The following is a 21,795-nucleotide window of genomic DNA, read 5'->3' as shown; positions in this document are numbered from 1 at the left end:
TATACACAACTAATAAAACAAAATAGTACCTTTAATTGTGATAATAAACTCCTTCTAAAGTATTCTTAAAGAACATAGTATCTCTGAGTGGTCATACTGTCTTAATACATGGCTTGTAACATATTCCATTCTATTTATATTTCAATTCTGACAAAGAGAAAACTTCTTTACACCTACTGGTTTAGGTAGACAAATAAATAAAGACATTTACTTTGAATAGTGAACCTACTGACAGTACAACAAAACGTTCATATATAAGAACCTACTGACAGTACAACAACACGGTCATATATAAGAACCTACTGACAGTACAACAACACGTTCATATATAAGAACCTACTGACAGTACAACAACATATTCATATGTAAGAACCTACTGACAGTACAACATATTCATATGTAAGAACCTACTGACAGTACAACAACACGTTCGTATATAAGAACCTACTGACAGTACAATTACACATTTATATATAAGAACCTACTGACAGTACAACTACACGTTTTTATACAAGAAGCTATTGACAGTAAAACTACATGTTTATAAATAAGATCCGCTCTGACATGTAAGATACATCAACATCTCTGACTATTCTCTCATCACTACTGTCACCAATGTTCTACATCTACTAACATGAACAATACATCAACATCTCTCAATATTCTCTCACCACTACTGTCACCAATGTTCTACATCTACTAACATGAACAACACATCAACATCTCTGAATATTCTCTCACCACTACTGTCACCAATGTTCTACATCTACTAACATGAACAACACATCAACATCTCTGAATATTCTCTCACCACTACTGTCACCAGTGTTCTACATCTACTAACATGAACAATACATCAACATCTCTGAATATTCTCTCATCACTTCTGTCACCAATGTTATACATCTACTAACATGAACAATACATCAACATCTCTGAATATTGTCTCACTACTACTGTCACCAATGTTCTACATCTACTAACATGAACAATGCATCAACATCTCTGACTATTCTCTCACCACTACTGTCACCAATGTTCTACATCTACTAACATGAACAACACATCAACATCTCTGAATATTCTCTCACCACTACTGTCACCAGTGTTCTACATTTACTAACATGAACAACACATCAACATCTCTGAATATTCTCTCATCACTACTGTCACCAGTGTTCTACATCTACTAACATGAACAATACATCAACATCTCTGAATATTCTCTCGTCACTACTGTCACCAATGTTCTACATCTACTGACATGAACAATGCATCAACATCTCTGACTATTCTCTCACCACTACTGTCACCAATGTTCTACATCTACTAACATGAACAATACATCAACATCTCTGACTATTCTCTCACCACTACTGTCACCAATGTTCTACATCTACTAACATGAACAACACATCAACATCTCTGAATATTCTCTCACCACTACTGTCACCAGTGTTCTACATCTACTAACATGAACAACACATCAACATCTCTGAATATTCTCTCACCACTACTGTCACCAGTGTTCTACATCTACTAACATGAACAATACATCAACATCTCTGAATATTCTCTCACCACTACTGTCACCAGTGTTCTACATCTACTAACATGAACAATACATCAACATCTCTGACTATTCTCTAATCACTTCTGTCACCAGTGTTCTACATCTACTAACATGAACAACACATCAACATCTCTGAATATTCTCTCATCACTACTGTCACCAGTGTTCTACATCTACTAACATGAACAATACATCAACATCTCTGACTATTCTCTCATCACTACTGTCACCAGTGTTCTACATCTACTAACATGAACAACACATCAACATCTTGAATATTCTCTCACCACTACTGTCACCAGTGTTCTGCATCTACTAACATGAACAAATACATCAACATCTCTGAATATTTCTCTCACCACTGCTGTCACCAGTGTTCTGCATCTACTAACATGAACAACACATCAACATCTCTGAATATTCTCTCATCACTACTGTCACCAGTGTTCTACATCTACTAACATGAACAATACATCAACATCTCTGACTATTCTCTAATCACTTCTGTCACCAGTGTTCTACATCTACTAGCATGAACAACACATCAACATCTCTGAATATTCTCTCACTACTACTGTCACCAATGTTCTACATCTACTAACATGAACAATGCATCAACATCTCTGACTATTCTCTCACCACTACTGTCACCAATGTTCTACATCTACTAACATGAACAACACATCAACATCTCTGAATATTCTCTCACCACTACTGTCACCAGTGTTCTACATCTACTAACATGAACAATACATCAACATCTCTGAATATTCTCTCACCACTACTGTCACCAGTGTTCTACATCTACTGACATGAACAATACATCAACATCTGTGAATATTCTCTCATCATAAAGTTACAACATAAGAGTTACATATAACAACAAATAAAAACACCTTGAAAACCTCATCAATCACTACTGTCACCAGGTTAATTGTTTCTACATTAGTAGTGTTATAATAACAACTAACTATTGTAATAAATACAATCAATTTCACTACAGACATCATCCATCATCACTGATGGCACCTGAGAATGGAAGTGAAGGATTGAAAGAGTACTTAATTAGGGTTGTGGTACATAAACATGCATTATGTACCAAGTTTTCATGCATGCAAACATAAATTGTTTCAAATGGTTGTGCCATGTCACAAGAAGCAATGCAATTTAAATTACATGTTGCTGGGCTTCCACAAAAGGAATTTGTAGGGGCATCTGGGATTATGTGGAAAGTGGTCTTGGGATCTGTAATAGAGAGATTGTTGTTAACAGGTGAAATTAAAGTAAGATATAACTGGTGTTAGCAAAGTGAGACTTAATATAAATCAATTTATACAAGCTTTGTAACATTTGCCACAAACGTATTATCCATGCAAGTACAAAATCCCTACAAGTAGGGATTAACATAAAGAAAGTAAGTTGGCAAGCTTAACTGTGAGCTCTTACAATTCCAATACATTTAAAATGGCATCAAGATACTAAAAACTATGTTTGAGTGTATATATATATATATATATATCCATGAAAAAGAATGACACATTAAGATTAACCTAGCAAATTTTTTTTATCTTATCTGCACATTTTACTTACATTAGATTTCAAGCTGTCTCTTCCTTTTGCATTTGAACTTTTACTTATCTTCAGTAAAGTTACTAGAAGATTTTCTTACAGTTACTTACTAACAAATACACAAAGTTTATGTCAGTTTTGTTCATCAGCATGTTAAACTGCATAAAAAATGTAGCAGCAAAGTTTGAAATGTAATCACCAGGTGGTGGTGTTAACCTAAAACCAACATATGATCTTCAAATAATAAAATTTAGTATGGGAATCAGAGGACAACAAAAGCTGTATGCACTTTTCAATCAGTTATTATTGACTATTATAGGTCTTTTTGGAAAAGAAATTCAGACATTAAAATTTTTCAGGTGTAGTGTTTATTTTGTAAAACAACACAAGAATCAAGAGTATCTAGAATGTAGTGAAACAGAACGTAAACCTCAACTCATAGGAAATAAAAACTACTTAGTGTTACTTCAGGGGAAAGAAAACCTAAACTCAAACTTGTCAATGATGTCAAAGTTAAACCCATCCCATTCTGAGATGACAACTGTTGTTACAAATCAGTTTTAGGACATATACAGATAAGTATGAAAACACATTCTGCCCATTACAGGATGTGGATCCATTACACGGTGTAGCTTCAAAGCACTAGCAAGTTGGCCAATACTCAACTTTGAACACTACTTATAGCTACACCAGGAGAAAATGAATTTAAAAGAATAAATACATAAGCTTACTATAAATATACCAACAGTAAGTTTAAGTATTTATAAACTGAAGTATAAATTTTAAGAATCAAATTGGCTACATCCATCACTACAATGTTAAATAATTTCAACATCAAACTCCATTACCTATCAAATACACTGTTGGGGTGAACGTGCTTAGTAGTCACTATGGAAAAATCTATTTACTGGATAGGTGAAGTGAAGAAAAGTGCCTTTGGCCACTATTCGGTTATTCAATTCATGCAATAGAAAATATAATAAATAAATTTGGTATTCTGTAATTTTAAAATCTAAGTTCAAGGGAGACCCAGTTCAACCTTCACCTTGATCAATATTTGTTATTGTGGTATGCTAGTTTAGGAGAATTCTATGTCATCAGTAGCTCTGAACACAAGTTAACCAAAGAGAGATGCATTCAGAGTTACTAATGAGTAATGGAAGTCTACTAAACTAATAAAACTCAATAGCACACACTGATCAAAGTGTATCTCCCTTGGGCATAGATTTCTAGATTAAATAATTTACAGAATATTAAGTTTATTTGCCATTACTTATGTAATATAAAATAGGACAACTTATCTGGTTATACTTGTTGTCACTTATGATCCTATGATTGCAGGACCATTCCTGTTGTGATCCAACTGTACCATTGCTTCACTAAGTTATTGAATTTAACAAGCTAGCACAGATAGCCCTCTTATAGCTTGACATAAAATTGAAACCAAACAACAGTAAATCATAGAACAGTAAACATTCAAATGCAACTTAAAAGGATACGTTTTGTTAGATAAAAGTCTTTAAGTAATTAACATTGATATCAGAGGATGACAAAAAGAGAAAACTACTATAAGTGTGTAAACTTCAATATTATGGCCATGCTCTTCAACAGGTACTAAAGCAAGAATAAGTCACTAGTGTTGAGTTTCAGAGACTAAGCAGATCTGAGGAACAAAAAAGACAGAAAACAGGAATACGCTTGTCTGATGATGTGAAGTTTAGATGAAACATACAGAAAACAGGAATGAGCTTGTCTGATGATGTGAAGTTTAGATGAAACATACAGAAAACAGGAATGAGCTTGTCTGATGATGTGAAGTTTAGACGAAGCATACAGAAAACAGGAATGAGCTTGTCTGATGATGTGAAGTTTAGACGAAACATACAGAAAACAGGAATGAGCTTGTCTGATGATGTGAAGTTTAGACGAAACATACAGAAAACAGGAATGAGCTTGTCTGATGATGTGAAGTTTAGACGAAACATACAGAAAACAGGAATGAGCTTGTCTGATGATGTGAAGTTTAGACGAAGCATACAGAAAACAGGAATGAGCTTGTCTGATGATGTGAAGTTTAGATGAAACATACAGAAAACAGGAATGAGCTTGTCTGATGATGTGAAGTTTAGATGAAACATACAGAAAACAGGAATGAGCTTGTCTGATGATGTGAAGTTTAGATGAAACATACAGAAAACAGGAATGAGCTTGTCTGATGATGTGAAGTTTAGATGAAACATACAGAAAACAGAAATGAGCTTGTCTGATGATGTGAAGTTTAGATGAAACATACAGAAAACAGAAATGAGCTTGTCTGATGATGTGAAGTTTAGATGAAACATACAGAAAACAGGAATGAGCTTGTCTGATGATGTGAAGTTTAGACGAAACATACAGAAAACAGGAATGAGCTTGTCTGATGATGTGAAGTTTAGACGAAACATACAGAAAACAGGAATGAGCTTGTCTGATGATGTGAAGTTTAGACGAAGCATACAGAAAACAGGAATGAGCTTGTCTGATGAAAGTTTAGAGAAACATACAGAAAACAGGAATGAGCTTGTCTGATGATGTGAAGTTTAGACGAAACATACAGAAAACAGGAATGAGCTTGTCTGATGATGTGAAGTTTAGATGAAACATACAGAAAACAGGAATGAGCTTGTCTGATGATGTGAAGTTTAGATGAAACATACAGAAAACAGGAATGAGCTTGTCTGATGATGTGAAGTTTAGATGAAACATACAGAAAACAGGAATGAGCTTGTCTGATGATGTGAAGTTTAGATGAAACATACAGAAAACAGGAATGAGCTTGTCTGATCTGAAGTTTAGATGAAACATACAGAAAACAGGAAAGCTTGTCTGATGATGTGAGTTTGAAACATACAGAAAACAGGAATGAGCTTGTCTGATGATGTGAAGTTTAGACGAAACATACAGAAAACAGGAATGAGCTTGTCTGATGATGTGAAGTTTAGATGAAACATACAGAAAACAGGAATGAGCTTGTCTGATGATGTGAAGTTTAGATGAAACATACAGAAAACAGGAATGAGCTTGTCTGATGATGTGAAGTTTAGACGAAACATACAGAAAACAGGAATGAGCTTGTCTGAATGATACAGAAAACAGGAATGAGCTTGTCTGATGATGTGAAGTTTAGACGAAGCATACAGAAAACAGGAATGAGCTCTGATGATGTGAAGTTTGTCTGATGATGATGTGAAGTTTAGAGAAGCATACAGAAAACAGGAATGAGCTTGTCTGATGATGTGAGCATACATACAAAACAGGAATGAGCTTGTCTGATGATGTGAAGTTTAGACGAAACATACAGAAAACAGGAATGAGCTTGTCTGATGATGTGAAGTTTATGATGTGAAGTTTAGACGAAACATACAGAAAACAGGAATGAGCTTGTCTGATGATGTGAAGTTTAGACGAAACATACAGAAAACAGGAATGAGCTTGTCTGATGATGTGAAGTTTAGACGAAACATACAGAAAACAGGAATGAGCTTGTCTGATGATGTGAAGTTTAGACGAAACATACAGAAAACAGGAATGAGCTTGTCTGATGATGTGAAGTTTAGATGAAACATACAGAAAACAGGAATGAGCTTGTCTGATGATGTGAAGTTTAGACGAAACATACAGAAAACAGGAATGAGCTTGTCTGATGATGTGAAGTTTAGACGAAACATACAGAAAACAGGAATGAGCTTGTCTGATGATGTGAAGTTTAGACGAAACATACAGAAAACAGGAATGAGCTTGTCTGATGATGTGAAGTTTAGACGAAGCATACAGAAAACAGGAATGAGCTTGTCTGATGATGTGAAGTTTAGACGAAGCATACAGAAAACAGGAATGAGCTTGTCTGATGATGTGAAGTTTAGACGAAACATACAGAAAACAGGAATGAGCTTGTCTGATGATGTGAAGTTTAGACGAAACATACAGAAAACAGGAATGAGCTTGTCTGATGATGTGAAGTTTAGACGAAACATACAGAAAACAGGAATGAGCTTGTCTGATGATGTGAAGTTTAGACGAAACATACAGAAAACAGGAATGAGCTTGTCTGATGATGTGAAGTTTAGACGAAACATACAGAAAAAGCTTGTCTGATGATGTGAAGTTTGAGCTACAGAAAACAGGAATGAGCTTGATGATGTGAAGTTTAGACGAAACATACAGAAAACAGGAATGAGCTTGTCTGATGATGTGAAGTTTAGACGAAACATACAGAAAACAGGAATGAGCTTGTCTGATGATGTGAAGTTTAGATGAAACATACAGAAAACAGGAATGAGCTTGTCTGATGATGTGAAGTTTAGACGAAACATACAGAAAACAGGAATGAGCTTGTCTGATGATGTGAAGTTTAGACGAAACATACAGAAAACAGGAATGAGCTTGTCTGATGATGTGAAGTTTAGATGAAACATACAGAAAACAGGAATGAGCTTGTCTGATGATGTGAAGTTTGAAACATACAGAAAACAGGAATGAGCTTGTCTGATGATGTGAAGTTTAGATGAAACATACAGAGGAAACAGGAATGAGCTTGTCTGATGATGTGAAGTTTAGATGAAACATACAGAAAACAGGAATGAGCTTGTCTGATGATGTGAAGTTTAGATGAAACATACAGAAAACAGAAATGAGCTTGTCTGATGATGTGAAGTTTAGATGAAACATACAGAAAACAGGAATGAGCTTGTCTGATGATGTGAAGTTTAGACGAAGCAAACAGAAAACAGGAATGAGCTTGTCTGATGATGTGAAGTTTAGACGAAGCATACAGAAAACAGGAATGAGCTTGTCTGATGATGTGAAGTTTAGACGAAGCATACAGAAAACAGGAATGAGCTTGTCTGATGATGTGAAGTTTAGACGAAGCATACAGAAAACAGGAATGAGCTTGTCTGATGATGTGAAGTTTAGACGAAACATACAGAAAACAGGAATGAGCTTGTCTGATGATGTGAAGTTTAGACGAAACATACAGAAAACAGGAATGAGCTTGTCTGATGATGTGAAGTTTAGACGAAACATACAGAAAACAGGAATGAGCTTGTCTGATGATGTGAAGTTTAGATACAGAAAACAGGAATGAGCTTGTCTGATGATGTGAAGTTTAGACGAAGAAAACAGGAATGAGCTTGTCTGATGATGTGAAGTTTAGATGAAACATACAGAAAACAGGAATGAGCTTGTCTGATGATGTGAAGTTTAGATGAAACATACAGAAAACAGGAATGAGCTTGTCTGATGATGTGAAGTTTAGACGAAGCATACAGAAAACAGGAATGAGCTTGTCTGATGATGTGAAGTTTAGACGAAGCATACAGAAAACAGGAATGAGCTTGTCTGATGATGTGAAGTTTAGACGAAGCATACAGAAAACAGGAATGAGCTTGTCTGATGATGTGAAGTTTAGACGAAGCATACAGAAAACAGGAATGAGCTTGTCTGATGATGTGAAGTTTAGACGAAACATACAGAAAACAGGAATGAGCTTGTCTGATGATGTGAAGTTTAGACGAAACATACAGAAAACAGGAATGAGCTTGTCTGATGATGTGAAGTTTAGACGAAACATACAGAAAACAGGAATGAGCTTGTCTGATGATGTGAAGTTTAGACGAAGCATACAGAAAACAGGAATGAGCTTGTCTGATGATGTGAAGTTTAGACGAAGCATACAGAAAACAGGAATGAGCTTGTCTGATGATGTGAAGTTTAGACGAAGCATACAGAAAACAGGAATGAGCTTGTCTGATGATGTGAAGTTTAGATGAAACATACAGAAAACAGGAATGAGCTTGTCTGATGATGTGAAGTTTAGATGAAACATACAGAAAACAGGAATGAGCTTGTCTGATGATGTGAAGTTTAGATGAAACATTCTTTCTCTCTAATTTAGATGAAGAATTTGATATTTAAAGAAAAAAGTTCAGAAATCAATGGTATTGAAGGCCTCGCAACACGATGAGTTACACCAATTTTTACAGCTACCATTTTTCAATCAAATTCAGCAACTAAAGGTGAAAACTGTCTTTCAGGATGCAAACAAGTTACTATACATGTCCAGCAAGATGAAAGTTGAAAGTCACTCTCATTATGGAATGCTTCTATACACAACACAATATTTGGGTAACTGTAAATAGACTTCACAATAAATCATGGAAATGGATTACTTCAGAGTTCATGACTATGAGCTGCTACACAGAATTATAACATCGTGACAGGTTTACTTCAAATGACAACAATAATGATAGTTATTATTCTAACAAGAAATTAAATGTTTGTACCTAGATTTATTAGACACAACCACAGATCAAATATTTGAGGCTTATATTAAAAACAACATTCTAACTTCACCTGAACAATTATTTGTTGGAATAATTCTTGTGGTACTGTAGAATAAGGACAGCATCACTAGTAGTAAGAACAAAACAAACCCTGAAACCCGAGTCACTTGTATTCCCACATAAATGGAGTATTACTTTAGAAAAAAGATTTAATAAGGATTATTATATCAAATATTTACCTGTGGGAACTTACCAGTCTTACATCTGTTCACTTTATGCAACTCTAATAAGATACTTTCTTCAACAGACCTTATGATTTAAGTCACACCAATAAAAAACTGATACTGGACTTGCAGCCCAATATATCAGATGACCAGAAAACTCCAAAACCTAAAACAGTCTGTAGATCCCAAAGCCATAAAAAAAAATCAAGAAATAAGTGAACTACTAACTAGTCCTTTGGAATCATCTGTTGTACTTACAAAGATTCTGTATGGAGTACTAAAAGGTAAATGTCAAGAAATAAGTGAACTACAAACTAGTCCTTTGGAATCATCTATTGTACTTACAAAGATTCTGTATGGAGTACTGAAAGGTAAACTAGTCCTTTGGAATCATCTATTGTACTTACAAAGATTCTGTATGGAGTACTGAAAGGTAAACTAGTCCTTTGGAATCATCTATTGTACTTACAAAGATTCTGTATGGAGTACTGAAAGGTAAATGGAGTCACCAAAAAGGATGCCAATCCACTTTCAAGTATTCTACTTTTAATGCTGAATTTGGATCAAATTTGTTTACAATATTAGATTTGAAAAGAAGCTGCTGATAAGCAAGGAAGTTATGAAAAATAGAAAACTTTCACTGCAGAAAATGGGTTCTTATGATACATTGTGTTTCCATTAGGATTATGTAATGCATTTGTCACATTTGAATAACTAAAGGAATGGGTGCTCTGTGAAGTATCCGGAATGTCATCATGATGAGAAACTCACTTGAAATAAAAAGGTACCTCAAGGTACATGATAAGATAAAGAAAGAAAACCTTGAGCTGAATTCCAAAAAGTATAAATTGTTGTCCATCAACAATTATGTTTTCTGGAACACACCATGAGTAGAGATAGAACGTCTACAAACATATGAGAAACTGAGTCTGTTCAGAATTGATAAATGTCATAGAACTTACACAATATAAAATAATTTCCTCAATTGTACTTCTACTGTCATTATTTCTTAAAACAGTTCTATGATTTAGGTTGTCCTCTATACAAATGGTTAGAAAAATAAGCAGATTTTCTGAGCTGCTCATTGTAAGCAAGCATTAAAAACAATTGAAGTACATCATCTGTATTAGTACACTAAACTCTTACATACTCACTTGTAACATGTGTTACAATTGAAGAAGTACATCATCTGTATTAGTACACTAAACTCTTACATACTCACTTGTAACATGTGTTACATCATTTTATCACTTACTGTAGCAACACAATGAGTTATGCAGAAAGAAAGTATTGTACCTCAAAGAACTCCAGATACTGGCTGACTGCTTAAAAGTGTGCTTAAGTGTACCAAATATCTTTATGTTGCTAAACACTTTACCATGTTGCTACTAAGTTTTATGTTCATGTGGATGTTCAGCATCTGCTTTCCACCAGTTCAATAATTATCCAAGATGTACAAAAACTGCCATCAACATTGAAACTGTATGTAAGTTGTTTATGGACAAATATATCAGAAGAATGAAAATGCTAATGTTATTTCAGTAATGTCTACATGCACGTATATGATAGCCAATGACTGAAATAGCCGATATACTATTATTGTTGTACAGAATTGTTTAAATTAGTAATATAACAATTAAAAACTACTTTTCATGTAGATGGTACAATACTTTACTATAATAAAACATGGATATTTATGCTGATTTAAGTCTAGGTCCCCAAGCAGTCTTACAACGGAATGATGATTTGTCAACTCTTCATTGATTGTTTCTGTATTTTATGTGAACAGCCATGTAATTGTTCAAGCAATATTTCATGCAAAAATTGCTTCCAGATTTAATCTCATAGCACCTACTTTTTAACAAAATATCTAGGGGCATGCCCCCACACTTTTATAGCATTAGCATACTCTTCATGCTGAGTGTACCTCGCACACTATGTGTTGATCTCATAATTTAGAACATCCTTTTCAAACATTCTGCATATGAACCTGACAACGTTCCAGGCAGTGCTGTTCTTTAGGTACCTCCATATAAACAGTTAGTTGGTAAACAAAAAGTTCTGAATCAAAGTTTATATATTTTATTTTGTAAACCTAAGTTGTAATTGCACTTTGTTTTATAGGCTTACAATCACTTTGTTTCATACATTCAATAAGTGATTGTAAGCCTATATTTATTGGTATTATCGTTGTAATATGTTAAGAGTTAAGTTATTCATAATTATGTAAATTTAAGATGAATGTGCCATTTTTTTATTTTTGTTGTTGTATGTTAAGAGGTTCTTTGCAGGCCAGGGAAAGAATAATGTTGTAAGCTAATTTTTTCCAAATTTAGATATTTGAGATGTTTTTATTGGATAGATGGAGTTCTGACACCAAGTACTTAACATATGTGACATTGCTAACCAATTTGTCTGTTACTGCCATGTAGTTCGTCAGCCTTATGCATGACCACTAGTAAAGCTAACTTGAAGTTAATAAAGAAATGAAGTGATTTCATTATTATAAACTGGACTGGACTCTGTATTATTATTTTACAAAATAATCCAAAAAACAATTGAAAAAATTACAAAACTAGTGTGTGGTACTTCAACATCTTGTACTTTTAAGTTTATGAACCCTTAAACAAGATATGTGAAATTGTTATAAATGAGTTACATATATACCAATACATATTAAACTTTAAGAATAACAGTAGACCTACCAGTGGACTGCATGGTTCAAGAGAAGAATTCAACTGAAATACCATTATTAACAAGTAACACATAACACTTACCTTCAACTTGAAAGGCTTACCATTAAAAATACTCAGGTCTTGTTTTGCATAATTATTCATATGTGCATACACAGCTGTGTTCAGACACTTTCTTAAACACTGAACCGTATGCAAATTTATAACATCAATATATTTTATGTCGTGCAATATAGTGTCCTTGAGAACAAGTGCTAACATAACTTATGTATAATCTCATTCAGTTAAACAATAATCAAACCATGTTATTTCTGTAAGAGAAAAAAAGATTAATTTTTCTTCAAAACTCCCCCTTGAGGGCCCTTTCTCAGTTCTTTAGATCTTTTATTCTATTATTGTGAGGGCCCTTTCTCAGTTCTTTAGATCTTTTATTCTATTATTGTTCAATACATTCATGTGCACACACCTAATTCATGTCATTTATGAAGTTATACTTACCTGTACATTCAATCACAGCAGGATCGCTTATTATTTCAGCTGGCTCCTCCTGTCTAATGGAAAGACGCCGTGGGGAAGGAGCTTCTGGAACTAGCTGGTGCATTCGGAGCTTGCGACAGTAGATAGATGCTGCTTCTGGCTCCAGTGCTATCAGTAACTGATCTGGATTATCAGGAGACCCTATACCAGCCTAGATAAAAATAACATTATACACTCATGATGAAAATATTTATAATCTGTACCTTGAAAATCTAAGATACAAATCTCCAGTACCTGCAGAAATCTGGTAAGATAGAGAGAATAAAGAGAACAAAATGACCAATAATTATATGTATTGTGTAACGATTACAAAACTGACAAGTATTGTATAGTATAACCTAACGGAACAATATATATGTTATATTCTAGTGGAACAATCTATATCATATGTTATATCCTAATTGAACAATGCATATCATACGTTATATCCTAATCAAACAATCTATGCCATATATTTTACTACAGGATAATGAATGCAATGTATAGAACTTTAATAATAAATTGACAAAGATTTATAAACATGATGAAATGGTTTATTTGGGGGGAGGAACATACTCCATGTTTTCTCCAGGTATAATATGCAATATTTTCTCTAAAAAATAAAGTAATTCATCATTTCTATAATTAATTATTTATCAATTTATTACTCCATTAATATAGTGCACTTCCATACTCAAGTACAATACAACTCTGGAGGATATACTTATTGTGGTCACACGTAATGTTGAATCATGTGGTGGATGTATATAGCATTATAACAGATATGATGAGGGCTTTAACCAAACTGTTCAACATGATAACACACACTGGTGTGGAGAACCTTTACCAAACTGTACAACATCATAACAGACACTGGTGTGGAGAACCTTTACCAAACTGTTCAACATGATAACAGACACTGGTGTGGAGAACCTTTACCAAACTGTACAACATCATAACAGACACTGGTGTGGAAAACCTTTACCAAACTGTACAACATGATAACACACACTGGTGTGGAGAACCTTTACCAAACTGTACAACATCATAACAGACACTGGTGTGGAGAACCTTTACCAAACTGTACAACATGATAACACACACTGGTGTGGAGAACCTTTACCAAACTGTACAACATCATAACAAACACTGGTGTGGAGAACCTTTACCAAACTGTACAACATGATAACACACACTGGTGTGGAGAACCTTTACCAAACTGTACAACATCATAACAGACACTGGTGTGGAGAACCTTTACCAAACTGTACAACATGATAACACACACTGGTGTGGAGAACCTTTACCAAACTGTACAACATTATAACAGACACTGGTGTGGAGAACCTTTACCAAACTGTACAACATCATAACAGACACTGGTGTGGAGAACCTTTACCAAACTGTACAACATCATAACAGACACTGGTGTGGAGAACCTTTACCAAACTGTACAACATGATAACACACACTGGTGTGGAGAACCTTCACCAAACTGTACAACATCATAACAGACACTGGTATGGAGAACCTTTACCAAACTGTACAACATGATAACAAACACTGGTGTGGAGAACCTTTACCAAACTGTACGATATCATAACACACACTGATGTGGAGAATCGTTACCAAACTGAACAATGTTATAACAAACACTGATGAGAACCTTTACTAAACTGTTCAATAGTATAACAGACACTGATGAGAATCTTTAACAAACCTTGATGAGAACTTTTAACCAACTGTACAACATTATAATAAACACTGATGAGAACCTTTACCAAATTATACAACATTATAATAAACACTGATGAGAACCTTTACCAAATTATACAACATTATAATAAACACTGATGAGAACCTTTACTAAACTATACAACATTATAACAAACACTGATAAGAACCTTTACTAAACTATGCAACATTATAACAAACACTGATGAGAACCTTTACTAAACTATACAACATTATAACAAACACTGATGAGAACCTTTACCCAATTATACAACATTATAACAGACACTGTGACGAGAACCTTTACCAAACTGTACAACATTATAACAGACACTGATGAGAACCTTTACAAAACTGTACAACATTATAACAAACACTGATGAGAACCTTTACCAAAATACACAACATTATAACAAACACTGATGAGAACCTTTACCAAACTACACAACATTATAACAAACACTGAAGAGAACCTTTACCAAACTACACAATATTATAACAAACACTGATGAGAACCTTAACCAAAATACACAACATTATAACAAACACTGATGAGAACCTTTACCAAACTACACAACATTACAACAAACACTGATGAGAACCTTTACCAAACTACACAACATTATAACAAACACTGATGAGAACCTTTACTAAACTGTTCAATACTATAACAGACACTGATGAGAACCTTTAACAAACCTTGATGAGAACTTTTAACCAACTGTACAACATTATAATAAACACTGATGAGAACCTTTAACAAACCTTGATGAGAACTTTTTACCAACTGTACAACATTATAATAAACACTGATGAGAACCTTTAACAAATTATACAACACTATAACAAACACTGATGAGAACCTTTACTAAACTATACCACATTATAACAAACACTGATGAGAACCTTTACCAAACTACACAACATTATAACAAACACTGATGAGAACCTTTACCACTCTGTATAACATTATAACAAACACTGATGAGAACCTTTACCAAACTATACATTATAACAAACACTGATGAGAACCTTTACCAAATTGCACAACATTATAACAAACACTGATGAGAACCTTTACCAAACTACACAACATTATGACAAACACTGATGGGAACCTTTACTAAACTGTTCAATACTATAACAGACACTGATGAGAACCTTTAACAAACCTTGATGAGAACTTTTAACCAACTGTACAACATTATAATAAACACTGATGAGAACCTTTACCAAATTATACAACATTATAACAAACACTGATGAAAACCTTTACCAAACTATACAACATTATAACAAACACTGATAACAACCTTTACTAAACTATGCAACATTATAACAAACACTGAAGAGAACCTTTACCAAATTATACAACATTATAACAAACACTGATGAGAACCTTTACCAAACTACACAACATTATAACAAACACTGAAGAGAACCTTTACCAAACTATACAACATTATAACAAACACTGATGAGAAACTTTACCAAACTGTACAACATTATAACAAACACTGATGAGAACCTTTACCAAAATACACAACATTATAACAAACACTGATGAGAACCTTTACCAAACTATACAACATTATAACAAACACTGATGAGAACCTTTACCAAACTACACAACATTATAACAACCACTGATGAGAACCTTTACTAAACTGTTCAATACTATAACAGACACTGATGAGAACCTTTACTAAACTGTTCAATACTATAACAGACACTGATAAGAACCTTTAGCAAACCTTGATGAGGACTCTTAACCAACTGTACAACATTATAATAAACACTGATGAGAACCTTTAACAAATTATACAACATTATAACAAACACTGATGAGAACCTTTACCAAACTACACAACATTATAACAAACACTGATGAGAACCTCTACCAAACTACACAACATTATAACAAACACTGATGAGAACCTTTACCACTCTGTATAACATTATAACAGACACTGATGAGAACCTTCACCAAACTACACAACATTATAACAAACACTGATGAGAACCTTTACCAAACTATACAACATTATAACAAACACTGATGAGAAACTTTACCAAACTGTACAACATTATAACAAACACTGATGAGAACCTTTACCAAAATACACAACATTATAACAAACACTGATGAGAACCTTTACCAAACTATACAACATTATAACAAACACTGATGAGAACCTTTACCAAACTACACAACATTATAACAAACACTGATGAGAACCTTTACTAAACTGTTCAATACTATAACAGACACTGATGAGAACCTTTACTAAACTGTTCAATACTATAACAGACACTGATAAGAACCTTTAGCAAACCTTGATGAGGACTCTTAACCAACTGTACAACATTATAATAAACACTGATGAGAACCTTTACTAAACTACACAACATTATAACAAACACTGATGAGAACCTCTACCAAACTTCACAACATTATAACAAACACTGATGAGAACCTTTACCACTCTGTATAACATTATAACAGACACTGATGAGAACCTTCACCAAACTACACAACATTATAACAAACACTGATGAGAACCTTTACCAAACTACACAACATTATAACAAACACTGATGAGAACCTTTACCAAATTGCACAACATTATAACAAACACTGATGAGAACCTTTACCAAACTACACAACATTATAATAAGCAGTGATGGAGCAACTCTCCACAACATCACGAGGTCTAAAAGCAAATTAATGAGATTTTTTATGTATTATTCTACTGTTTTCAGAACAAAACCTTTTTCCTATTGTCTTTATAAGGTGATTTACTTATACACTGCTCTATATTTAGTCGTGTATCTCAGAACAGCTGGTACTGGTATTAACACTTTTACTGATAAAGAAGAGAACAACGTTTCAAGTGGGTTTCTCGTCATTAAGAATATTTGTGTTTCCTTGTGCTTAAAATATAGAATACGATTATGAGGTAAATAGTATAAACCAACACGAATAAAAAATATTAATTTATATTAGCTGCTTGCAGTAGAACCATTACCAAATATTTCATTTCTTGAAAGGTTTGTATTCGGTCATTATACGTTAAGATATATATGTATTGAAACAATACCTCGTAGGCTGCTGTACGCATGAATTGTTTCGCTGGCTGCCTCCAGATGGCCGGAACAGTAACTACCCAGCGGATATCCTCGTTTACTATCTCCGTGGCTGTCTGGTCACTCAGCTCCTGGAGGGCGTGAGTTTTGAAGTACCGGAGAGCGTGGGCAAAAACTTGAACTGCTGGTAGAGTTTTCCCATTTGCTGCCCTTATAGGCGTGTCTCGACTTAAGTTCTGCAATTAAAGAAAAATGGATTATTTTAAATGGCAATATTTTCATTTAGATCAATTTGAAATATAAATAAAACGAACTATTTTATTATTATCTCCGTGTATCAAAATCTGCCTGTTTCCATCCTCTCGACGCTATTTTATATCTCAATTTCTTCCAACTTTAGAAATATCCAGAATCTTTAGTTTCGTGTTCACAAATCTACAGATACTCATAAAGAAATGTTTAAAACGCGCACCGTGTACCACTTAAACATATAGCTAGACGTAAAATATTTGTTTGAAATCAGAATAGAATAATACAAACTACTCAAAATTTCTCGATCACGAGAAGCCCACTTGAAATAAAAATGTATCTCAGAACGGCTGGTATTAGCACTTTTATTGATGAGAAAGGAACAACGTTTCGACCTTCCGAGGTTATCTTCATGTTAAAAAAACAGTTTGCAAGTGACGTTGCCAGACACAAGTCTTTGCGACGAAAGCATAAACGGGTACGAGATTGTAGGGGGCGTTGCAGTTAGATATTAGGTTATTAATTAATATAGGTATAAAGGTGTTCCTTTATATTGGTTTAAATTTGGTTTTAGTTACTGTATAAGTAGGGCTTCTTTGATTTTGAGTTTGTTTATATTTGTTTCCCTACTTAGTACCTAGATGTCTTCTATAGTTATGTTGTGTTTGATTTGAAGTGTTCGAAAACGTGTGAAAGTGTTTTTTTTTACGTTGTTGTTTTTGTTCTTTGAATCTGGTTTCCATTTTTCTACTTGTTTCTCCAATATAGAAGTCGTGGCAGTTATCACATCGTATTTTATAAATTATGTTGGTGTTGTGTTTGTCAGTGTAGTTTTTACATAGAACAGAACTTAGCTTTGTACCTGGTTTTTGAATAAATTTGGTATTAACTGCAATGTTGTGTTTTGTTATAATTTTTTTTCCAAATGTTGGTTATTTTTTCACTGATGTCAAGAACATATGATATGCAGCAGTATATGGTTCTGTTGTATTTTGAGATCTATCATTGTTTGTTTGTTGTTTATCTAGGTGTGTGCGTATAATTTTTTCCACGGTGTTTTGCGGAAATTTATTAATGTTGATGAAGTGTTGTTTTATTTTGTTCATTTCATCGTTAATTTTATCTGGTGAACATAGTTTTGTGACTGTGTTTATTTGGTTTCTTAACATGTTGAGTTTTTGTTTTGTTTCACGTGCTGACAGGAAATTTATAATCCAGTATGGATGATTTTTCTGTGGATTTCTGTTTTGAATTGTGTATCAGTTCTAGTGATCTTGAGGTTAAGAAATGCTATTTGGTTAGTTTTTCTTGTTCACAAGTGAAGTTAATGTTGGGATGTTTTGAGTTAACGTGGTTGAAAAACAAAGTGCGTATTGTGTAGATGTGAACCCAACAATTGTATCGTCAACATATCTGTATCAATATAGTAGTGGGTGTAAGGCTGAAATCATCGCTTGAGATTCAATCTGTGTCACAAAAAGTTTAGCTAGAACTGGTGACACGGGATTCTCCATACTTAGGCCATTTATTTGTAGGTAGTTTTGGTTATTGAACATAAAGTTAGTTTTGGTGGTAGTGAATTCTATAAGGGTTGCTAATTGGTTACTGGGGATGTGTATCAATGGATTGTGGTCTTGGATATAAAGTTCGAAATCTGTCTTGCAGGTTTCAATGGTTGGGATTTCTGTGAAAATGGAAATTACATCAAACCGACTATTAAGGATTTATGATTTAGTTGATTAAGAATATATTTAAAGTTAAAAGAGTCTTTGAAAATGGAGCTAGCTGATGTTACATAATTAGAAAATCCCCACGCTATATATTTACTGATGTTTTAGTTAAATGATTCTAGGTCGACATTAAGGGTCGTAGTGGACGATCGGGTTTGTTAGGAGTGCCGTATAGTTGTGGTGTGCGTGAGTCGGTCTTTCGTTGGTAAGAACGTTGTTCTCTCCTAATCAATAAAAGTGTTAATACCCATTCCAGCCGTTCTGAGATAATTTCTGCTCAAAATTTGTTGCAACAAATATTTTCTAAGCCATTATAGAATTTAAAATAACTTGTGAGCGTGCCTTTTTGACACAGCACATAGTCATAAGATTGGGCGTAGAATTAAGTTACTTGGTATGAATCGTCTGCAATCTGTTACGTGCTGACATCTAGTTTAATTTATATGTGATTATTATTCATTTTACCCACTGCGATTATTAATGAACAAAGCACGACTGAAGTAAACACATTTTTATCGAAATAAAATAGATATTTCATCTTCCTCCACCTGATGACTCAAAAGTAAGTCTGAGGACTTACTAATAACACTGAAAAGCAAGTTTCAAAATCTGCAGTGGGCATACCACATATAACCCATAGTGTAGTTTTTGCTTAAGTGTTAAACTAACAAGCGATATTTCAGTTGATTTCAAACAGTAAATGCATATAGTCAGTCAACCATGTTATAAAAGAAACACGGTTCTAGCTCACTGATTTATTTCTTGACGTGCGATTAATTTACGATCAGTGACTCATGGTAAAACGACCTCTTCATTTCCGAAGTTGTCTTGTCACGAGGCTTCAAAGAAACAAATCTTAACCCTATTCATATTTAATATTTACGTTCCGATCGTTGAGAGAAAAGATTAAATGATAAGTTATTTACATTTAGTTGCTAAATGTAGCATTTATTTAAAAGTTGTTTCGTTATGAGTTAAAGGGAAACATTTTTTACCTCATCTTGGGGTCACTTTTATTCAATTTTATAGGTAAAGAGGCCCCACAAATCATAAGAAGCGAATATTTTCAATGTCTAAAAAAATAATAATAATGTTCAATCCTCTTTCACCAAAACTTACATTTATAATAATAGAGTTCGTTTTAGAACCTTCTGCGTTGTCATAATATTCATACGAATTAGTGAAAATCACACTGAAAGTAATGTCACTGTCTTACGTCACTTTCCCCTACCGTTAATCAAAGTAATTCAGGAACGATCAAAAGAAAGGACTTAATATTAACTTTTGATGGACAAGCTATCCACTTAGAGGAAAATTTACTGTAAGTACAAAATATTGGATTCGTTTAGACCAGACTTTTTAGAACTGGCTCAGTGAGCACATTTGTATCTAGTGGTTATTGCTTGTTATTATCGATGTCACATTAAACTAACTTAAATGTCTCCGCCTTATCTATCGTAATTTGACGTAAAGCATGTGCGTTTTTATAACATACAGATGTATGTTATCAAATATTTCTTCTAAACGAGATAAATACTCTCACGAAACACAAATTACGACCGTATGGCATGAGCTCTCGTGAATAAACATTTGGATAAAACACAATATTACAAATTTACGTGATCTTCTTCTAATCCAATCTGAGTGTCAAAGAGCTTTAGGCGTGATGTTAGCCTTAATTTGCTGACAGGGGTATTTACTGCTGCCCTTGGAATGACCCAACACATGTTAAGGCTAAGGTGAAAGGTCGTGAAAAGTATGTAGAAAATGTAAAGTGTGGGTGCCACAAGGACCTACTTTTTAAAAGGAAATTTACACTTTCCAACATCAGGTCCACTGGTTGGCCTTGGGTACTCGACTCGTAATCTGCGGTTCGAATTTCTTCACGGAACATGTTCGCTCTTTCAGCTAAGAACGTAATAATGTGACGGTTGATCCCACTATTCGTTAATTAAAACAATAGCCCCAGAGTTAGAGGTGGGCAGTGTTGACTAGCTACCTTCCCAATAGTTTATCAATTAGAAATTAGATACGGCTAGCGTATATGATCTGTGAGTATCTTGACGCTAAAGTAACTAATAAACTACACATGTTTGA

The 21,795-nt window shown here is 34.0% G+C and overlaps 1 protein-coding gene across 1 annotated transcript in view; it reads right to left on the bottom strand.

Annotated features, from left to right (window-relative positions):
* LOC143224050 (uncharacterized) overlaps positions 1-21,795 on the bottom strand; it is a 110,924-nt gene that overhangs the window by 10,912 nt on the left and 78,217 nt on the right. Inside the window, exons 5-7 of the mRNA XM_076452512.1 lie at positions 17,734-17,955; positions 12,881-13,070; positions 2,750-2,818 (exon numbers count right to left, since the gene is read on the bottom strand). Of these exons, the coding sequence (XP_076308627.1) occupies positions 2,750-2,818; positions 12,881-13,070; positions 17,734-17,955 (481 nt within the window). The remainder of the gene's footprint in view (positions 1-2,749; positions 2,819-12,880; positions 13,071-17,733; positions 17,956-21,795) is intronic.

This window comes from Tachypleus tridentatus, chromosome 8 (assembly GCF_004210375.1).
Source record: "Tachypleus tridentatus isolate NWPU-2018 chromosome 8, ASM421037v1, whole genome shotgun sequence".
Lineage (NCBI taxonomy): Eukaryota > Metazoa > Arthropoda > Merostomata > Xiphosura > Limulidae > Tachypleus > Tachypleus tridentatus.
Note: the sequence above shows the minus strand (reverse complement) of the source record. Positions and strands in the feature narration are given on the sequence as shown.